The sequence below is a fragment of the Dermatophagoides farinae genome, chromosome 1, assembly GCF_024713945.1.
Source record: "Dermatophagoides farinae isolate YC_2012a chromosome 1, ASM2471394v1, whole genome shotgun sequence".
Lineage (NCBI taxonomy): Eukaryota > Metazoa > Arthropoda > Arachnida > Sarcoptiformes > Pyroglyphidae > Dermatophagoides > Dermatophagoides farinae.
In genome coordinates this window covers 5,485,585-5,510,139 of record NC_134677.1, presented here as the reverse complement: position 1 = coordinate 5,510,139, position 24,555 = coordinate 5,485,585, and the positions used below count along the sequence as shown (strand labels likewise).

The window sequence follows — 24,555 nt, the reverse complement described above, 5'->3', positions numbered from 1 at the left end:
ACACTATTTTTTATTGTTTTGTTTCCGGTCATACCTGAAGATATATATTCATTAATTTGTTTGAACAATCACATTTGAAAAATTTAAATAATAATTTATTTATTTGATGAATTAATATTAACAAAAAAAATTTACATTATTCTTTATACATTTGATCAAAAATGGCAAATTGTAAAAAATTCTTTATCAAAAATAATAATTAATTAATAAAATAAAAATGATTATAACATCAAAAAAATTGTTAGTAAAAAAAATTAAATTGATTAATGTGCAGTAATTCATCATAATGAAAAGTTTACATAGAAGTTTCTAATGGTTGACTGGCATATAATCTTGCTTTGGTGGCAGCATTCGTTGAAGATGATATATTGTGTTTAGAGTTGGCAATGGCTGGAAAATTGTTACCATGAAATGAATCATTATCTAATGATGTTTCTAGATAAGGATTATTCGATTCACTTTCGATGGTTGATGGTGCATATGAACCATACGTCAATGACGGCTGACTACCTCCCATATGATAATTTGTATTCACACCATCTAAATCTGTTTGATGATAAATAGGTTTTTTAAATTCTTTTCTATTATGAATCTCATTCTGATGATGATCGAATGTTAATAGTTCACCATCGAATGTTGTTTCCATAGGCATGTCTTTATTTTCATGTGAAATGGATGGCTCTTCATCTTCATGATGTAAGAACATTGTCGGATCCATACTACGACGTTGTCTATTTTCGTTTCTCTGATCTCTTGATTGTATTAAACGACGAATTGGTGGTGGTGGAGGAGGATGTATTGGTTGAGATTTCATCATGGTGGATTGTTGCAATCTAGGCTGATAAAAACGTGGTCTATTTGATAATTGTCCGGATGTTGGCGATGGTAAATCTGATGCAGTCGATGATGATGTAGATGGTGGTGGTTTATGTAGATCTTCAGATGATTCCGTATATTGTGATAATTCTTGTGGATCTAATGCAGGTTTAACTTTGAAATCCAATGTGGAATTCGTTTCTGGTGTCCATGTTCGTAATGTAGGATTATGATGTTCTTCTCTCGATGAGAATGATAGTGGTGACATCATTGGTGTTGATTGATCAGTTGGTCCCTGTTTAAATGCACGATTATCATATACCATGTCGAACGTAGGTTGCTGTAAATTGGCTGATCTCATTATATCCGTATTCGATGTTCGGGAGTTTTGGCCATATTTGAAGGCATCATCATAACGTTTTTGTGCCAATACAAGACGTTCATTATGATCGCTTGTATATATGGGAAATGTTGATGACAATGATTCCCCATAATGATCCTGTTGCATCGATTGTGATTGCCGCTGATGGCCACTAGCACTATGCAAAGGAATAGGTCGATATGATGGATTGATTGAACCATTAATGGATCCATTTACATTTGGATTCGATTCGGACAATAATTTTCTATTCGTGAAATATTGACTATCATTCAATGCACTCATAGAAGCCAACGATCGACTTGATCTTATTGAAGCACGAATTGAATTACGGCGTTCTAATTTCTCCAAATGTCTATGACGAGATTTACAAATCCAACAACAAATACAAGCCATCGTAAGAAGCATTGTTAAGAAAGATATGCCAATAACAGCCATTCCTAATGGTTCTTGATACCAATAATCTAATGTTGCCGTACTGATTCCAATCTCTGGATCTCGTTCGCATAAAAATGGCAGCTCATCATTACAATCATGTACACGGACATGGCCATCGATTAGTACTGAACATGAACCAATGGGTACATCAAAAGATTGAACCCATACTGGATGACGACGACGATTAAACAATGGCTGTTGTAGATAAATATAATGCATCAATTCTTCTTGATTTGATGCTCGTATGAATGGCATCGATGAATTATCTTTACCACAGAATTTCCGTGCTAGATCATAGGTCATACGACCACCGACATAAACAAAACAAGTGTCGGCAATTTTCTGATAACCACCATAGCATGAACCACTTAGTACTGACCAATTTCCAGAATAGAACGGTTCAAATTGTACCGGTATGAGATAAAATGAATCACGTGAATCACGAATACGAGCTTCAATAGCACTGGTTTCATTGAAACCCCACCAATTATAAGGAGCTTGTACAATTGCTGATGCCAATACAGCGGCAAATGATGTTGGTTCGATCAGATTTTGTTTGAGTGAATACGTTGCTGCATTTATGATTGTTCGATTTCGTGTAGATAATTCAAAATCATTATCTGGATTTACTAAATAATTGTCACTATAAATCTGACCAATGGTGCTAACAATGATTGTACTCTGTTCACCACGTTCATTTTTGGCATGATTATTGTAGAAAAAATTCTTTGTACATCGTTGAAGTTTTGATGATGATTGTGCATGAGCAAATCCGGCCATAAACAATTGATTGTCACCATAATTATTAATTATTACATTCTCATGAAACTCGACGATTGCACGTCCGAACACCATGTTTGATCGATGTGGTGATCGATTTCGGCTAAAATAATTTCTATCCACATCAACTTTCTGATAACTATTAGCACCTTCAAAATAAAGGGCTTCTTTCTGATAATTATCGGCAAATAAATTGTTGATCAGATGTGCGTTGAGTGCCGAAACAGCAGTAAATGAAGTAGCAGATATTTTTAGGCCACCTGCACGATTATCAGTTATCAAATTATTTTGAAAGTATAGATGCGGAGAATTCTGTATCTTAAGATCGATGGTCTGTCCTTCACATGTGCTAAAATTGCCCCATAGATTTCGGCAATTTCGTTTAAACATATTATTCAACAGAGCTAATTGTGGCACACTTTCACCAACGCTCTGATACAATAATGCACCGGCATTATTATCATTGATATCTGAAAATGTAATGTTATGCTGTATATCTCGTTCATCATGATAAGCACTGGGTAATGTTGTCACTTCGGCTATGAAACCATAACGACCAGATGCGCCTGATACATGTAGCTGTAGACTCATTGAAAAACCAGTGGATTTATAAAGTATGTTCTTTGCGGATGATTCTGGACCATTCGTTGTTAATGGTGGCCGTCGTGTTGATGTAGTATAACGACGTTGTCTAGATAATGTTTTTGGCCATAGTGAATTTATCGATGTGCGTTTTAAAAATTCTTGTGTAGAATCACTGTAAACTTCACCAATCAAATGTCTAGTTGTTTCGTTGAAAATATCGCCATCCCAAATCATGATCGAATCAGACATAGAAGTGATCAATGATGCATCCACATATGAATCGGTTGTTTCATCAATGAGCTCATGGATTTTATTGTGAAATATATCTTCGGTTTGATAGGCAAATTTCTTGCCTTGAATATAATCCTCTTCAAATGTATTCACTTTACCGGCCGTTTCAGTAAATTTACTCCATAGATTTAATTGTAAAAATCTTATACCAATGTTTTTCAATGGATTAGCGCTGGTAAATATTTTGACACAATCAACTGGACGATTATCATATTTATAATAAACAATTATTTTTTCTTTAACACGCAATTGTTTTCTTGCATCACAAATATCTACCATTGAAAATGCGTTATATGGTACGGTAAATACTGATCCATCTGTAATCGGTTCATAAGGAACGCGTGAACTTTCCGATGTTGAGGTGCCCGATAACAATAGATTTAGTCCGGCACCCAAATTATTCTCAGCTCGAAGACGATGTATTTTTAGAGATTCTGGTGGTGCTAAAGTTTCTACAGCATGATAGGCACTGTTTTGTATTGTCACAAACTCCAACGGTATTGAACGTTGTATCATTTGTACTGCCGCGTTTTTTTCTCCATGCAATACACCAGCACCAATAATATTGACATAATGCATAGCACTTTTCTGAAATTGTTTTCGATTATTGTTATTATTATTAGCCAAAAATTTCTTAGAATCGTCTTCTTCAAATTCAGGCAAAGCAAATCGTATGCCTCCCCAATGTTCAAACAATTGACTATCATCCTTGTTAAATCTGTTATTATCTTCACCACAAAATATATAGACAAATTCATCACCATCGTGACGACATGCCGTACTTTGAATTAATGATCGTTCCTCCAGTGATCGCCAATCATCATTCATGTAGAAAAGCAGTTCTTGAGTTTGATTATCAACAATTTGATTTTGATGAGTTTTACGATAAAAATTCGTTGATAAAAGTTTAGAATGATAAAGTGGTGCATTTTCGAATAAGGTTGATTTTCGATCATAGCTATCTTTAGAAAATGTACGTAAATCACACTCGGCTAAATTTGATTCGGATCCTTTACATTCCAATGATTCAGGCCATTCAGAGACTCTTGTTATCAATGTTGGATCCATATCTGATCGAGAAGCACGCCGTACAAATACATTCAGTGTGGAAAAACCCAATTGTCGACATACAACTTGTGCATCACGTTCAGTGAATCTGGGATCACAAATAGGTGTCCATTGTAATGTTGTTAGGTTGTAGATTTCCATGAATCCATGACGTCTCCGGTCATTGCTTGCCAATTTCGGATAACCTGAATCGGCAAACCATGAAAGCTGATGTTTCATCTTCTCTTCTGCTTTTATTTCGGTTTCAGGATCACAGGTTTCCGTTAGACAAAGTCGTACACCACCATGATCACTTTTACTATACACTAATTGTTCTGTCATTGGAATCTGTCGTTTTCGGCCATAACTTTTCGATCGTTCTGTCCATGAATTCATCATTTTCGGTTGTAAAATATTCGAATGGTTTGAATTTCGTGTTATCGGTCGAAATAAAATCGGTTTGTTTTCAATCCCTATGGCGTTCAAATCTCCAAGAACTAATATTCCAACGGATGGATAGAATTCAATTTCGACACCTGGTCTTATAGTTAAAGTGGTGTCCGGCATAATTGTTAAATCTGTCTGTACCACATAAGGACGGTCACGTGCATGTAACACTAATGATTGATTTAATCGGCCACCTAATAACTGTGGTATTAATGATGATTGGCTTAAAGCATCTATTGTAGATTGATCATGAACTAAAGAAGCATCACTATGATCATTAGACAACCATGGTGAGAATATCGTTGTCGAAAAACTATTCCAATCATCAAAGTCGAATATCCGTTCCCGGATTGTTTGCGGGTCAAAACCAATTCCCCAGAAATTTTCTCTTGCATTTAATTCATTATGTATTGATCCAGCTTTAACACCGGCCAATAATTCGAATTGAAGATTTCGATTGGTTAGAATATTACGCGTAACATTAACTTGTTGTAGTCCACGAATTGCAATGGCATATGTTTCTGGCGTATATGCATTGCTCATTTCTTCTGCATTCGTAAATTGTATAGCTGCACCGGAAAAACGATTATTTCGAATCTTATTTCGATTTATCATGGCCGTAACAGTACCAAATTTATCTGCATGACTTTCCATGTTCATTTCAATCACATATCGTTGAACATAATTATCGTTCATTTCATTTTGAACAACTCGTGTTAATTTTTCCATTCCAAGAATCGATACAAGACCAATTTTGCATTGATTATCTAGAAATTTATTCCGTGTAATATTCACTCTTGCATAATGACCACCAATGACAAATTCGAAATTTTGATTTTTCAAAAAGTTTGAATCTTCAACCACAACAGTATGCGTAAAATTTTCATTATATAGCCACGTATATGGTAGTTTGAGATCTACTCCACCGTTTTTATTACCTTCTAGTGTACAGTGGTGAATATTCCAATGGAAAAGATTAGTATTGGATGGATAGTTGGCGCCGATTGCATTAGATAAAACAAAACCAGGCATCGATTGAACCGTAACTTGTTGCATATCACTGTTTGCATATAAAGAATGGTCATATAAAACGATAGAGCCATATTCGGCATTTTCGACAAAACGATTCTCAATCAATGTATAATTGATTTCGGCAATTACAGATGAAGCATATGTAATGTCATATTCTTGTTGTGGCATTTCATTGAATTCAATCATATTCACCAATAATGAATATGGTATCATTGATGAATAGGCAAATGAATTGACAAACAACCCGGCTCCTTTGCTTTTCGTTATTAAATTGTTTCTTACAATTATCGTTTCATTTCCATATCGTTTACAATAGTTTCCATTCAAATCAATGTTCATTGAACAATGTGCACTTGAAATTCCTTTTCCATTTTCAATGAATTCATTATTTACTAATATCATTGTATTCATTTCACGTTGTTCTTGAAGACTTTTTTCGACAAAACTGGGCTCACCCGGTATATTTCGAAGATATTGTTTTGGTGTGAACAACAATAGAATGCCACCGTAAGGTAATTCCCCAGTAGAATATTCTAACATGAGACGATAGCCTGGATATATGAATGGAAATGTGGTAAGATTGCGACGTATATCCCACATCATTTTTGAAGCATGTATACTATCTATCAATGGCGAATAAAGTCTTAATGATTCCGATGATCTTGTCAAAAATATTGGACTTATGGCCATCACACCGATACGTTTACCGGGATCGGTTCGTATCAATAGATGGAAAGGTTTCGATATCGGTGTCGGTCGTCGTGGCACATAAACATAAACTTGTCGACCAATATCACCCAGATATATTGATTGATCTGAGGCCGTTTCACCGGGTATGATTATGAAAACCGATGTTTTTCTATTATGGATTGGTTGCTTCACAATCCATGACGCTAATTCTTCTTGTTTTTCACGGCTAAAATTGGGCTCATAATGAAATCCGGAAACTTTATTATCGGCAATTAAACAATTTTCGATTCGAATTCCCTGTGTACTGGTCACAATACCATGATTTAGATTTCCCATTATTTTTGTGTCGATAATCGTTAATAATCGATCATCATTAGGTTCACTGATCACATCATTCCACAAAATGCCAACTCCAGAATCAATATTTGATGTTATAATTGAATCTCTAATAGCAAATCGATTGAAATCAAATTGTAGCGCCGGTCCGAATTTTCTGGTACGGTAATCAATAAGACCAGCTTTTTCCACCGTAATATGTTCGAGAATTACTTCCTGTGTGAGCATACCGAAACGAATTCCAGCCCAAGCTTCTGGAAAACATCGTATGCCTACTTCACCTTTTGGACACCAACCACCTTCAAAATCATTGTTACTCATTCGTTCAGCTTTACATTTAGTCAAATCAGTATCGAGATGTGTACATTGAACATTGGTCAACAAAATGATACGAGAATTTTTCGAATTCCAGAATTCCGATTTTTCAAGACGCCAATCCCGTTCATTAAGAACTAGTCCCAATTGGTGACAAGCCACAGAAGCATCTTCAATATCAAAATTATAGCCACAAACCGTGCCCCAATCGTTACCGATTTTCACTTCCAACAGACCTTCAGTACCATTCGATAGTCTTATATTTTGGCTAGAATAAGATGTCTGTTTTAATTTGAATGACACAGGGGATTTTTGGTCTAACGCAGCTATACTTCGATTGTTAAATTTTGCCATTGTTGAATTGATGACACTGTCCACCTCAATCGGAAGTGTTACATTTCTTTTCGAACGATAATTGCTTGATTTGTGTGAGGCCAACAAAAATTTGATGTCTGACTTTTTGTGTCCTTTTGCTTTAAATTTCCCTTGAACGAATATTCCAACAGATTGATCAAAGTGTAACACGGTCCCCGGATTCAAAACCAATTCGCCTTCGGGACTAATGTAAATATCATGTTTGACAAAATATTTTCCTGATCGTAAATTAACTTGGCCTTTTACTTGACCACCGATTTCACCAGTTGGATTTCCATGAAAAAATTGCAAAATTTTTTCACGATCATTGATCAACGACAATGCACTACGATCCGATTCCAATGCATTCGGTATCAATATATATGGAAGAAATTCAACCTGAGCCAAGTTGTAGCGATTTTTTCGATCGAAAATCCTCTCATAAACTTCTGCAGCTGAATCAAGATGTTTATCAGCGTGGTATTCACCAAAATTCATACGCATCGAGATAGATGAACTTGATGTTCCCCAATAGTTGAGCGAAGCATTCACAAGTCGATATTGAACGCCTAAGTGAACTCCTAATTCATACTTGGAACTTGGATTAATGAATTCATTTCGCCATATGAGAACATTACTTGAAGTGACACATAGAACCGCTGCAACACGTGAACGTGAATTTAGATTTTCAAATGGTTCACGGATAATATTATCATGTAGAATGTTTCGAGTGAACAATATTTTTTGAGATAATGAACTAAAATTCACGTTAATTGATGATTCTGGTTCTAATAAACCGATGCTGGCAACATAATAGCCACGATTATTGTGAAAATTATTATTTCTTATGCGAACGACAGTTGGCCATAAATCTAGTGCTAAACTTCGTTGATTCATCAATGTATGTCCACCATCGTTATTGTTTGCATTGCCATTGAAGAAAGAAAATGGAAAACGTTCGGCATCTTCAACAAATTGTTGTACACAAAAATGATCCTGAGAATTTATATATAGGACTGCTTTTTTATGTCCACTAAATTCGTTATGGGCAATGTTCAATTTAGTGAAAAATAAGGGTGCCACATGTATTGCATGTAATTCGTTTGATAAGAAACGATTATGACCGATGGATATATTGGTCACCAATGGTTTCAATTGCATTTTCAATATTCTGGGTCTTGGAATGCATGAATGATATAGTAGGCCTTGTTCGCGTTGATCAAAAAAGTCATTAAGACTAATATTCCAATATGCACCTTGATGCCATAAAGTTGATGAAAAATGACAACCACTAAAAATCAAAAGGCCAATCTGATTATTAGACACGGAACATCTGGTAACATGTGAGCTATAATTGAATGCTCCAAGATTAATGGATTCATTAAACCATACGGCAATTCCACGGCCTGTATTGTTAACGATTTCGGTTCTATCAATATGAAGATATCCACCACCGTTCGTAATGTTGACACCATCAGCAATATTATTGCTAATGATACTATTATTAACAATTATTGTGCCAACACCACGGTCTATATTCAAACCGGCCACATAATCATGATTGGAAATTAATGTACGATTCACAACGGCTCCACTGCGTAGATCTTGAAACCATAATCCACGACCATTGTTGGCCACAATACGACTATTTGATACGGTAACATCATATTCTCTACCATAATCGACAACAACCTGTATGGTGAACAATACTCGGCGATAATGTGCTGGACGATAACAAATTCGTAATGGACCATTTCCAATGATTGATGAAACACTTTGTATTTTTGTATTATTGCGGATAAAAAAATCGGCGATAATCCGTCCAGAATGACCATCAATAATATAAATGGATCCTTCACGGCCAACATGTGGTATATATGGTTGTACTAAATATTCATTTAATGCGCCATAATCTTCAACACCACTCATTAGTAATGGAAAATGAACCGTTATCCGTTGACCTTCCCAATCTTTGGAATAGAACTCTTGGCAACATTCTTCTGTAGGTGCTTTTGAAGCTGATTGTCGATACGTGTATTTGATCGGAAACACTTGGCTGGTTCCTAGATTTGGTGTTTCACAGAAATTATCTGATGAATAGTCTGTTTTATCGAAATGAACAAAACGAACACCATCGGCTCCATTGTCTTCAATTTCGACACTCGATAAATGAACTCGACCAGTTGAAGTATTAACATAAACACCATAGGCACGATTTTCTATGAATTTTGAATTCATGATCTCAAATCCATTGATTGGATCCGTAATATTTAATGCTGTATATGCTGAACGATAAATGGCAAGATGATTGATATGTGGCGGAACACTGCCGATGGATGATAATGCTGGCAGTAATTTCCCATCTGATTGTTGGCCTGCATATTCAATGATTACATGTTCGATGGCCGAATTGGATCTACGTGAATCCATTTTGTTTGACATAATCGATGTTACACGCGAGTCAGAATTTATGAATTCAATACCACGCCAATGATTTCGAGAATCTTGGTTATTATCACAGCTGTCAAAAATGAAAAACAATTAATCAATATTTTGATTAAATGACAGAAAATACCTGATGCCAATGTCTTGGTGAAAATCACAAACACCACTGCCGATACGTCTTTGCGACCAATTTTGGCAATCTTGGACGGTCGGTTCATTACCATGGCATCCAGGATTTTCTAACATAAATTGTCGACTATCATTATTACGCTTAAACCATCGAAACCAATGACCACCAGTAAATCCAAGTTGATGACATACAACTTCAACATCGTTTCGTGTCCAATTACGGGAATTTGTACAAACTGAATGCCAATGGCCTTTATATTTTAATTGTAGCCGTCCTTGTTCCACACGTTGACCATCGACTAATCGTATATTGGGCCATAATGGTTTTTGATGATGAATACCTTCGGCATTGATCATTGGTAACTTTGTTGCCCCATTACTTATTGTAAGTATTATTTTTGATGTGCTTGTGCCCTATATATTTGTGTTAGGTAAGAGATTAAAATCAGTCAGCAATTAATCAATTTCATTCATTTTTATTGTCAATTTCATCAATGCTATCATCGTAGTAGGATTCACACACTCGCTTGGTTTTTTCAATCATTTTTAATTGTTACATGTTTTCTTAATGATTTATGATTTTCTTAATGATTTTTTTCATTCAATGTCATCCTCTTGTTTGTGATATCAAATCGTTAAGTTCTAACAATCGATTAGTAGTATTTTTTTAAAATTTTCAATTCATATTAATTTTTTCAATTTTGTTCAAATGATACAACTGAATAAATTCAATAATAAATAGACAGGATTTTCATGTTTGAAAAAGGTGTTGTCATTCATATTTTTTTTTTTTTTTTTTTTGCTATGCAATGTAAAGATTACATCTATTTTCGTCGTCACACTCGATGGAATTTGAGTTAGAATCCAAGTTTATTCAATCAACATATCAAAAAAAACAATCGTCTTTTGAATTGTCTCTATTTTATCTATCTAGCTATCTATGAGTCAAACAAACGAATTTTGTCAAACAAAACAACTGCATGTTTTTGTTATTAATTGACATCACCGTTTTTTCTAAGATATCCTATTTTTTTTTGGCTAAAGCAAGTTTTACTAGCATTATTTTTTTTATTTTATTTCGTTGACCATTACTTATAGCGACTGTAGCTTTCATTATAATGATGATGACGATTACCGGTCATTACGATGGTGATGTTAACACAGTTAAGAAAAATCGTTGACCAATTTTGCCATCAAGATTAAGAGTTGACAAAAGAAAATAATGCTTCATTTAGTTGAACTGAATTGAAACAAGTTGTGTCCGAAAAACCCCCAAAATAGAATATAAGATGAGATTTTTGTAATTTTAAATTTTTATGCTAATTAATTTTTCCAATTCAGTTCGCATTTGAATACAGTTATATCTCGATTAAGGACATTATGAAATTTAATAATACAGTTTGTAGGGGATCGAAACTAATTGTCATCATCATTAACCAAAGTAGCGGTGTATTTGATTTTGAACAATTGTTATTCTGTTGATTTATACATTTTCCCTATTGTAAGATTTCAAATGAATATAGCTCTAGAATAAAAAAAAATTTCAACTCATAAGACCATTAAATGCAATAAATGAATTTCTTTATTTGCAGTAATGTCAAAAGACAATTTTTTTTTGTCCCACATTCTTGATGAGATAAAAAATGGGAATAATAAGACTTACACTCGAATACACATAAATAAATTTTTTTTCTGGTTGAATGAAACATTTTTTTCTTCATTTTACTTCATGATGATAAACAAAACTGAAAAACTTTCGATATATTTGATATACCTTGATATAATAATACATTGAATTACAAATGAAAACAGGTTTCAATCATCAATATTACCACAATGATAATGTGTCATGTGTCATAATATTAGTATTATTATTATTATTGTTATTATATAAATCTAACATTATTTTTTTTTCATTTATTTGAATATAGCATCAAAATTGAATAGGTGAGAAAAGGGAATGAAGAAAGAAAAAAAAACATAGTGTTCAGGTGGTGGCCGTAATAATAATGGATTTTCAGCTTGAATAGATTTCTCATCATCAAACATCATTGAATAGAATGAATGGATGGATGGATGGATGTGAAAGTGTAATCTTACATATGTCCTTATATATCCATCCTTGTTCATTTTTGCACGTTTTTCTAGCATTAGTCATCATCAACATTATCATTGCATTGTTGCAATCCACCAATTGATGGTGATATTTTTACCCCTTTTTCAATAATAATAATAATAATATTTATTCCATACACAGATGTATATTATTTTCATTTTTTATATGATGTTCCTGTATGCATGTTTGTATTGAATTTTTGATAAATCAAGTTTTTTTTGTTTTTTTTTCATTTCTTGCCATTATATGTTTGGATTCACTGTTGTCATTGGTTTGTTGCTATGGATAGCAATAACAGCAACAGGTAACTAGCTATTGCATATACATAGATTTTACAGTTAGAAAGATGTATATAATAGAAATATTGCCGTTAGTCATAATACTTTTTTTTTGTTTGTGTACGTGATTTTTTATTATTTTTTTTTCTTTCTGTCACCAATTCATATATGAATTTTTATCCTGATGATTAAAATGATGAATCATCAATGAAAAATGGAAAACAAAAAATGTTTTGTTGATTGAAACGAAAATAACATATACACAGGACATATGTTTTTGATGATCATAAAATATTTCGATCTTTTTGGATTTATTTTCCTCATAATAATCAATAATCAAAGCCATGATGCACGATCATGATATTAAGCAATCCGTCTTTATCAATCGATCAATCGATTCCGGTTTTACGTTTATCAAACACAATCACTATCTGTTTATTTATTTATTCGCCAGGGTTTATTTATGTATATATTAGGCAAATATTAGAAATTTTTTGTTGCTCTTATTGGGTTAGGTAAATAATAATATTATAGAGATATTACAAGTGGATAACAATGATTACATGTTTTCTATTCATTTTTTCAAATTGATTGTTTTTTTTGATAAATAATGTCTTGTGTCTTACACACGAACTTAAAAAGCAAGCATAACATGCATCACACGCCCTGAAAATGAATGATAATCAATTTTAATGGGATTTTTTCTCTTTTCTTTTTTCGTGAGAAAGTAATTCGATTGAATGTTTGATGTTTGAATTGATTTGCATAATAGAAAAATCAAGGATTGATTGTCATTCAGCCATAAATTAAATGCCCATGTATGTGTGTTCCAAAATGATTATCATTATGGATTATGATATTTTCATTCATAACTTTTTGTAAAAAAAATTGACCTAGTTCAATAATTACGATGATGATAGCAATGAAGGTGATGATAGTCACACTTACCGTTGCATTCAATGATCCATGAACAATGATACCGATACCGGGTGAAAATGCTAATCGTACACCTGGTTCGATGATCAAATGACTATTTTGATGTATAAGAATGTTGGATCGTATTTCATAATCAGCTTTTTGATTTTTAGCAGTAGTATAATCATCATGACGGTATGATGATTGTTTGGCTAAAATTTTTTGACCAAATATTTCACCACCATCAAATGTTGAAGATAATTTATTTTGATCATCATAATCATTTATCCTTCCTTGTCTTTGATTAAAAGATGATGGTTGATTTTGATTTTGATTTTGTTGTTGAGATTGTGATTCAATCACATATGGTGGATAATGTCGAGAATAATGTTTTGATGATTGTTGTTGAAGAGATTGGGCTGAGATCACAGGTATAATTATATTTAAGAATTGTGTTGATGATAATAATAATAATATGGAGATGAAGAATAATTTTGATAAAATACATTGTTGTGGTTGGCGTAGCCAATGTGAATACGTTGTATTGTTTAAGTTATTTTCAAAAACATAGCTGCAATAGCAATGTTTTAATTTTACACTTGGCGCACTCATTATTGTATTTTCATGACTATGATTGAAAATTTGTTTGTCAGTCATATTCAACTTTTTTATTGATGAATGATGTAAAATTTTACAAAACTTTTGTTGAGAATCCATATAAATCTTACGATCTATTGACGGATAATGATTTTGGCTGCGTATGGATTGTAAATTGAAAAAATTTGATTTTGATTGAAATTCATGCACTTGTTTCATTATATTTGTTGTTGACTTTTGTCGATTTTTTAGCTTTTTACTAACAAATTTATCTAATCTATGATTATTATCATCATTTTTGTTGGATATTGTTTCTATAATAATTGAGGCGTGGGTGGTCGTGGTGGTGACAAAAGAATCATGATCTGGACAATTACTCAGATTATAATGTTGAGATGATATTGGATTGTTGTTGCCGCATCTCCTGGACGACCGTAAAGTTGATGCTGATGATTGTGATGGCAAAAATAATTGAGGTATTGCTGTTTGAGGTACTGTATTCGTCTTTTTAACGGTGTTCATTAGTGATGATGGCAGCTTTTTACTACTATTAAAGGTGTTATCATTTTTTGTTGTTGAGCAATCATTTATTTTGTTGTTTCGACGTTTCAAATTGAATTTTTTGATTTGTATTTTGTTTGTTGATTGTTTAGCATTGAAATAATCATAATCATCATAATGCCGAATCTCATTATTTACTGGTGATGATGATTGTTGACGGAAAAAACATGATGTTTGATGCTGCCAGTGTCCGTCGTCATGGAAACTATGTCGATGATCTGCCGAAACACATGGCCGGATGTTTGCTTATCGTCGGTATTGTTGATGGTTTTGCTGTAGTTTTTGTTGTTGTTGTTGACGGTGATGATGACATTATTTGAGTTTGTAGATGATGATCTAGATTATTTCAAAAAAAAACAAGACAAGACTAGCCCTTTGAATTTTTGTGTTTATGTGAAAAATTGTGCCGTAGGTCACGACATTGCTTTAAAATTGATGATGATTATAATGATCAAGTTGGTTAGTTAGCCAATTGAATGATGATTATCATCACCAAGTTGATGATATTCAATATATTTTGAAAAGTAGAGCCGTTGTTCAAAGTGTATTTAACTTGTAGGTATTTTGATATTTTGTTTTTTCTTCTGGTCAATAGGCTGAATATATAGGTGAACTTGTATGGAAGTAACATTGATGAAATGTGTAGGCATTTCTTTTTTTTATTTCTTTATTCACATGAATATAAAACATCACATCCATATAGACAATGCAATATCCAAAATAACAATAGCAACCTAAACTGATTAGAAAAATTGAACATTCGCGTGAGATGATAGTGATGACCTGTGTATGGTGTATGAATATTTTTTTGTCAAGAATTTTAAGGTGAAGAAACAATGAATGGCGCCAGTTTAAAGTAGATATATCATGTAAACATACACACAAAAACGCGCAGCAGGTAAATGAAAAAAAAATTGTTGTTGAATCTTCAAATATCTTGTCTGCTGACTTTTTAGTTCTCTTGTTGATGAATATTTTGAGGCAAATGAGAAAGAAAATAAAGTTGAAAAACTGCTAACTGGAGCCTGATCATCTCGAACTCATCTACGAAGAGAACAAGCAGAAAAAAACGGGAAAACAAGATTTTTCTTTCTATCCAGTCAAGGACCACAAAAACGACAACTATTAATGGAGCCGTTGAAGTATTTTTTTCTGTTCAAAGTCGTCATAGATGGTGGTGGTAAGTCCGCTGACTATGTGAATTTTTTTTTACTGTAGCCAAACCATTATAAAGTGAATCACACACACACACACACATACATGCTCACACACATACCAAATAAAATCATGCAAGCTAGGTATGGAGACAGGTGAGGAAGTAAAGGTGGAGAGAATTGCCATTCATGTGTATGGCGTAGCTATGCTGATTGTGGTGGTGGTTTTCATGACTATCATCATGAATTCGTGATTGTCAGTCGACCAAACAGCAATATCAACCTGCAACCAGAACAATTAAATTTTCAAAATTCAAATATATGTTGCAAGCAACCGAATAGCTGATGATGATCATTGTCATCAGGTACATTGATTAAAATGAAATGAAAACCTTATCCGTATAGGGTAAATTGACATTATTATTTTTTCCTTTGGGTTTGATCTACCTGCTACTATTTGTGACTAATGCTTTTTGTTCGGGCTACTGGATAGTTAACTTGTGTGTTTCACTGTGCAAATTTTTGCAAATTGATTCGGTTGAGTTGGTTGTCATAACGAAACCCCGACGACACGTTGGCACCTAGGTGACCGATTAAATGAATAACAAAAAGCCAAAAAAAAAACAAAAACAAAATTGTTTCATTATACGACAATGACGATACTGACATTTGATGACAAAATGAAAATCCATATTGATGTTCGTGTCCATTATTTTATACAGTAATACACTGCCTCGATTCACTTTACGCTCAAAATTTTTGGAACGTATCACGGGCTATCACTGTAGTTTATATTCAAGCAGACGATAATGATCGCCTGACAAATGATTTTGTTTTAATCAGCTTAACCTTGATTCATAGAAACAGTGAGGAAACTTGATTTTCGGTTTGAATCGAAATTTCATAACATCACATACACATCCACGCACAGGGAACAAAGTTTTTCCTCTCTAAACATCATCGACTAAAACAAACGTAAATTTTACTTTACAACGAGAAAAAAATTTCGTTATTGTTCCTTGACATGATAATGATATTAGTATTTACTATCTAGATATAGGAATTTCCATCTAATTTATGCAATGTTTGGGCAGGTACAACATTCATCATTGCAATTTGAAAACTCGTTGGTTAGGTTTTTGCTGTTTTCTTGTCAGTGATGATGATCGTTAGGTCAAAGTTCAAACATTCAAAATTACAAGTTTTTTTTGTCGTTATTTTATAATGAAAGTATGTAGGCGCATTATATCATCATATCCGTTTTTATTTCTTATTGTCTTTGTTATTTGTGATTTGCTGTATGAAATCATCTGAACCGAGACATTGAATATTGTTGTTGTTGTTTTTTTTGGTCTGATTATTCTTGTTTGTTTTCTATGAAACTAGGTCTTGTTTTTATATGAATATGATGATGACATTGATGATAACAATGATAATAATTATTATAGAATGAGCAACAGGTGAATGCTATTTAGCTTCATTGATTTCCACCCATTCACATGCAGACACACAGGCAAAAAAAAATAGAGAAAATCAATAAAGTCACTGAAAAAGTCGTTGAAGCCTGAAGATGACTTTGAAATATATTAATCAGTCATTTGGATTGCGGGTAGAATAAAACCACAAATCAAGATCATCAAACGTGTCTGTGTGAAAAATCCTGATGATAAACAAAAGATTGATGTATTTCCGTATTTAAAAGTATATCCAACATATCTATCAAGTTTATCTGATCATACATTGTGAAACAAATGGTGAGGATTTATTTGTTTGGAAATCTCATAACTATAGTTAATTGCTCTATATGTGTCGGTGTGGGCTTGAAATAATCGAGATTCAGTGAATTTGTTTTGTATTTAAGCGGTTGATGTTGTGTTGATATGTGTATTTGACCTCGATTTTTATTGTCATTACTTTTTTCGTTATTATTCGTAGCTATATTCTAAATACGAATAAAAATCTTCAGCCACTCAAATTGATGATTGTTGATTCCAGTTTTAAATTGATTGTACATTTTTTTTTCATTTAATTTGGATGTTTGCCTGCTTGTTTGTCAGTAGCCAATATATGCAGAGGCAGGCTATTATTATACACAATTAATTTCGATCGAATGGATCAAAAACATGATTCGAATCATTGATAATGATCAGCGGAGATCATTTTCATCATTATCTGTTGAGCAGTTGAAAATTTTTAAAACTTGTTCTTATTGTTTTTTTGATCATATAATTGATTAAGGCTTGAAAAAAAATTTTTTAGTGACATTCTCGTGTGAAAGAATTTACATTTGCTTACAAAATTTAATCAAAGAGTCAAGGTTTCTTTGAACGTTTTGTGAAATAATGATTAGTAAATATTGACGACAGTCAAAGTTTTATTAGCATTGATGATGATGTTGGAGGCGATAGCGATCATTATCTCGAAATGAATCCATACTTTTTGAAATCCTTGAAAAGAACATTCAATAGGATGGTCACTTCACCTCCTTGATTTTCGATTGTCACCAATTGTCTACCTTCATGTCCAGCTGCCAATCGTGTGTCAATAAACTCTGGTCGACGTGATTCGACAAACCAATTGGCTATCCTTGCTAACAGCGTTGAAGATTGAGGGGTAAACAAACGTATTTGTAGCCGATGTTCACCAGGTCGTATAGGTAAATGTGTCCATCCATAACCACGAATGACATCATTGCCAAGATTATCCATACCATAAACGCTAACTTTTAAAAAAGTGAAATGGAAAAAAAATTAGATTCTTGATTTTTGATATCAAACAAAATTTTTACCAATTATTTGTGGCCATCCAAATACGTTTGTACTTTTGAAAGTAGCTTCAATTGGTAGATTCCATACGTACAATGGTAGTTCCACTGGTTGATCTGGCCTTCGGCTAGCCATTTGTGATATAAATACTATATCTTTATTGTTGTTACGTTTATCAGATGATGTTGAATTGGTATTGTTGACCAACGCCCAATCAGGTCCATAACGAAATAAGCATTTGCAATAAACATTTTCATAATCATGGCCTATGAACGAACTGCTTTCGATTTGTCCATGAATATTGACTAGGAAAAAATTCCGAGTTAACAATGAGGATTGATTGTCATCATCCATCAGACATGAAGGTTATTCGTTTTGTCTTCACCTTAGGGATGAAAGTACTCAGTATAATTTATGATAATATTAATCGAATAAAATATGATGAACTAGAAACCAGGAAGACATTAGGTTTGTTTGCTTGTTTGTTATGCATTGTTTTCGAATCTATTGTTCTCTTGAATGAATGAACAATTCAAAATTCACATACCTGAAAATCTTGTTACCATTGGATACCAGTTCATCAAACATTGCGCCATCTTTTGTAGTTAAATAAAAACATGAATGTTATTTCTCATTTTTAATTTTTTCTTATTTTTTAAAAATAAATGTAAAGATGTTTAAGCGATACTCGACCACAGCTGGTTGAAGGGGACCAAATACTTGGACAAACAATATTGACCTTTTTTAGAACGATTATAATCTCGGACATAATATCGAATGTTTTCCGCTTTGTGATCATGTTTGGATGGTATTTATATCTTAATATATCTATATAGATCGCAGAATTTCAAAACGAAAAATACAAACAACCATGTCTGTTGATTATTGTCGTTCCTTTTTAGGCACATATATTGCCACAAGGTGGAACCGATATCGAAACGAAATTTGGCCCGAATTCAACCGGCTTATAGGCAAGCACTTTTTTCTTGCTTTCGATGAAAGAATTTTCAATTTTATGAAGAAAGTCTAAAAAAATATTACTTATACTACTACTACTACTACTACTAAAAGCCTTAAAGCATTACAATTCTTTGTTGGATAGTTTTTTGAACTTTTATTTTTATTCCATAAATTTCAAAAACGACAGCTAAGATTTTTTTATGATTCTTATTTTATCCTCTTCTCTTGTTAATAATGATTCTCATCATCATCATCATTATTCTCTTTTGTTTGTGCGCCTAATATCCTTGTGTAATTGTGGTGCAATATTTAGCTCTAAATTTAGATGTAAAACGGATGCGTCATCTTATCATTGCTAGTTGTCATTATCGTTTGTGTCACTTGTTGAAATATTTATTTTTTAATGAATAAGTTTTTAGAATTAGAAATTCCGATAAGTGGATAAAGAAAAAAAAACTTTTCACATCCTTTTTGAATCCAGTGTTGTTTATCATCATTTATCTAAATTTTTTGATCTATTCCTAATCCAAATTAGAACTACACGTATCATATTCCATTTTTCCCACGGAAAAAATTCTTTTATCTCATTATCGATGCATAAAAAGTGAAATTTTATCCCAAAGTTTTATTTTTTTTTTTGAATTTCTTCTAAAATCTAGGGTTTGATATTTTGTTTTCGTTCATTTTTTTTCGTGTATGAAATGACCAACAATAGGAAAATCAACAAGCAAATAAATAGGCAAGCATTGAGGATGAACAGAATAAATATAGAATAAAATAATTATAAAATTCTTCATGATGATGAATTCTGTTGATTGTGTCCATTCGTATGTTTGTTGTTTACGCTCGTTCGTGTGTTCACTCCATATTTCATGATCATCCTTTGGATCTACCAAAAATCGACGAACAAATGATAAATCAAATACTCATACTGATTTAGTAGCCATTTCGGATGAAAATAAACTACAACGGTTAACACGAACGAGCCAGTAACAACATACGAGTTATTATATTAACCCAAAACTCCATACTTCTTTACATTCCATAGTTTTCGTTTGTGTAACATATAAATCAATGGATTTTTCTATATGTTATCATATATGGGAACATCAAGAAGCACGGAATTTTGGTGGACATTTAATTATATTGTTGTACTTCTTCCGGAAACATAATTAAAACCTAATGAAAAAAAAAAATAAATTAAATAAAGTTTTAAAAAGCAGAAAAAAGTTCATGCAAGCAAGAAGATAAATATCTGAAAACAAAGAAAAATTATACAAAGTCAAATCGAGACCCGATTAAATAACATGTGTTCAACAGATGGGTTTGAAAAAAAAGACAAAAGATCGTAAGTAGAAATAGACAACAAAATCATTCGAAAAAAAAACATTGAGGGTCATTATAATCGTTCGACGATCTTTTGAACCAAAATCTCTATGAATAATGATGATAATGGAACAGACTAAACAACAGGCGATGTTAGAATTATAGATGTTAGGAACAACGTATTTTTTGTTTTTGTTAAATATAGGGATTGGTTGGCGAGTAACTTTTTCCAATTTTTCGTCATCATATGGGAGATGGACAAAAATGAAATTTCTTACATTGGAAAATTGATAAATAAATTGGGAAATTCACAACATTGTTACGAATTTTGTACAATTTTCATGTCATTATCGTATTATGTAAAGATAAATTTAAAATTATTATACAGAGTTTAACAATTAATCTGAAAATTAAAAATATGAACATTGAATAAAAAATGAAGTCAAATCAATAATGAAGCAATGAAGAAGTCAGTAATGTCGATGTAGCTTGAATACTTTATCAATTGTTGATTTCATTGTGAATGGAAACCGTGTGATTGAGTATTTGCGAGTGTGTGTGTATGTGTGTGTGTAAATGTTTGGCGGATATCATCAAAAATCGTCGCATACAATCATATCAAGCTTTGATTCGATTTTGAAATCGATAACAATTATGAATGAAATCTGAATTTTTTTTTTCGGGATAAGCATCAGTCATAGCAATGGCTATGGATAATCGATTTATTCAATCATTTATACAATTCATCATGCAATATATGAGCAATCGGTTTATGATGATTATGACGATTTTTGGTGATGATAATGGTGGACCATTAATGGCTTCCCTAATAGATAGATCTTAGGAAAGAATTCAAAGAAGATCAAATAAGACAAGAAAAGGGCAAAATCAAATTTGATGATTATTTCAAACTTCTTGAAAAAGATTCAACATTGTCGTTCGTCAAGAACGACTGATGGCATTTGGCAAGAGAATCGGAATGATCTTGGTTACTTATATGGCCATGTCGATGGTAGTAGATGATGATGATGATGATGTTTGCCAAGAACGTTTAAAATTAAAATGTGTAATATATTGTGAAAATGTGTATTCAAAGAAATCGGTTCGGTCATTAGCAATGTTGGCTGGTGTGGTTGCTGAATATTTATATTTCATTATGGTTCTAAGTTTGAATATCTACACACACACACACACACAGACACATGTGCTTGTAGATATTCATCGTTGCTTAAAAAAATGAAAGCTAAAAGTTCTGGTTAGTTAACTGTAACATGACATGGGTGGTTGTTCGTTGATTGTGGTGGTGGTCGCTCTAGTAATAGTGATGTTAATTCAGACAACCATCAACCATTCATTTAATCCACCCCCTAGAACTAAAAATGCCATCGTCGTCATTTGAGCACACATACGATAAATGCAACCGAAAAAATTTTCTCTACTTCTGGTTGCATGTTGAATTTTTTTTTTTTTTTTTGGAGCACCACCACCACATAATGAACATACACGAACTCAAATTAGTTTAAGATGGTTAATGGAAGATCAACAGCTACAGTATAATATTGTACCATGCTACCAAATAATCAATAGCCATAGTCATATACCAGACGAACAAAGCATGTCATTTTTTGGATTCAGCACAGAAACTATCAAATAGAGGAGAGGCTTCAATTCCAATGGTGATGATGTTGATCAAGGATCAGGGGAGTGGCAAAATTAGTTTGTGATTGTGGAAAAATTTTTTCCCATTACAAACAAAATGCGCAACAGGCACTGGTAATGTAAACGACCAAAACTAACCGGCGACAGCTTCAATGGATTTTTACATACGCCGTAATTCTGTGTGTCATTCAATCAAGATTCTGTGCCATTTCATCATAAGAATTTTTGAATATTCTCAACACCATTATTATCAACAGTAATACAGTTGTGATAGCATCAAATATAATCCATATTAGGAAGCATAAGAGCCCCATTTTACATTGTCTTGGCAGCTCAATCGGCCATCCATAACAGCAACCATATTGAATTGTATTGGACCAAAGCCAATGTCTTGATTATGGTTGTGGATAAGATTCTCTGACAGATTCTCTGTTTTCATCGTTGTTGTTCATTCTTTAAATGTTGATAATAATTATTTGAACTATTCTATAAATAGAACAATATAAAATGGGGAACAAATAAAAAAAATCATTCTTGCTGATGAATGAATTAAATTGATGCAAAGGAATTCACATCCGCCATCACATCAGCGGATTTTTTTTTCACGAATGATGGCCAAGATGCCAAACATCAAGATTTAATTATTTATAGTTTTTTGAAAAATTCATAAAACAACGACAGCTACTGTTTTAAAATGAAAAATAAATCCATTGCCGTTTGTCGATATTAAGTGTCGACCTTGGAAAAAGACAAGACAAACTATAACTTTAGAGCCTTTCATATATTTTCATACATATGGAGTTTGACCCTACATTCTAAACGGCCGGTGACCGGCTGTATTTCGCGACCCTTCGTTCATTGTGTCTTATTTTAGTCTTTTGTCTTGATTTATGTATATTCGATTCTTAAATAAGGATGACATGGATGGTCTTGGAATAGGATCATTTTTGTCTAGTCTATGGTCTGATAAATTAAAGTTTTCTTTTCTCTGTCTTTCTTTTTTTTCAATGAACCGTAATAGAAAAAGGAATTAAAGCTATCACATTCATAAAGTGATCGGATTACTCATCTTGATCTATAATATATCTGTAATTATTTTTATAAAAGTGTATTCAACTTTTTTGATCAAATTTGGAAATGAATTGTATTCAAAATTGGTTAATTTTTTCTTGGATATAATGATCTGAAGCTGTTAAATTCAAATTTAATGATTGAAAGAAAAAATCAATGATCTTTCATTCCGAATCTATCTGATTATATAAATTAAAATGCAACAATGATTGAAAGATAAACAAACAAACACCATTTCGACTCATAAATACAAATTTTTTTTCGCTTATAAACCGCGCGACAGATTTTTTTTTGTTTTTGAAAACATAAACTTTCCTTTTGCAAAAAATTTGTAGAAAATTCGACGTCTGTAAATTTCGAATGTTCGATGTTAGTGGTAAAATAATCCGTCGTGTCGATCGTCGTCGTTTGTAGCATCTCAAATCGAATTAAATGAACACACACACACACAAAGAAACATTTGCACACATTTTCATCAATACAATTCCTGATTATAGCAATAATAATAACAAAATTACACAATGATCATTTGAACATCAAAATAGTAGCTAAAACGAGAATAAGAAAATCCAGACACATGATGTGTCTGCTTTTGTTTGGATGATCATTGGTTCATTGATTTGGATTTCCGGATATTTGTTCTTGTTTTTCTTTTTACCAATAATCGTGATGATGATGATGTTGATGATGATTATGATTATGATGATGATGATGATCAACATGTGGATCCGATTAAAATTTGATTTTTTTTATCATACTTATAACAAGAAAAAACTAAAGATTAAAATTTTTTTAATGTTTCGATGTTTCGATCAGATTTTTTTTTGCACAAATCAAAAAGAATAGTTCCTATTCGACAATTTTGCTTTATATTTGCCCGTGTGTATCTATCAACACATATGTATATAGAAGATCGTTTTTTTCTTCTCAACGACGACGAAATCATTTCAATGTTTTTTTTTTTTTTTTTTGGTATTTGTCTCTACGATTCTTTATATCAGTTGATGTAATTCTCATAGTTGTTATTGTTGTTGTCATTGGTCGTTTTTTCCTTCACTCAGCATCTCTA

General features: G+C 32.6%; 2 protein-coding genes across 2 annotated transcripts; both read right to left on the bottom strand.

The window, feature by feature from the left end:
* Positions 1-73: 73 nt before the first annotated feature.
* Positions 74-15,718, bottom strand: bark (C-type lectin domain-containing protein bark beetle). The gene is made up of 3 exons (XM_047054503.2): positions 13,427-15,718; positions 10,086-10,498; positions 74-10,031 (listed from the first exon to the last, which is right to left on the bottom strand). Exons 1-3 carry the CDS (start codon positions 14,510-14,512, stop codon positions 296-298), a joined length of 11,235 nt encoding a protein of 3,744 aa, XP_046910459.2. The 5' UTR covers positions 14,513-15,718; the 3' UTR covers positions 74-295.
* A 1,982-nt stretch (positions 15,719-17,700) lies between these two features.
* B9d1 (B9 domain-containing protein 1) lies at positions 17,701-19,530 on the bottom strand. The gene is made up of 3 exons (XM_047054570.2): positions 19,018-19,530; positions 18,494-18,916; positions 17,701-18,427 (listed from the first exon to the last, which is right to left on the bottom strand). The coding sequence occupies exons 2-3, from the start codon at positions 18,822-18,824 to the stop codon at positions 18,120-18,122; spliced, it is 639 nt and encodes a 212-aa protein (XP_046910526.1). The 5' UTR covers positions 18,825-18,916; positions 19,018-19,530; the 3' UTR covers positions 17,701-18,119.
* Between the last annotated feature and the right edge of the window lie 5,025 nt (positions 19,531-24,555).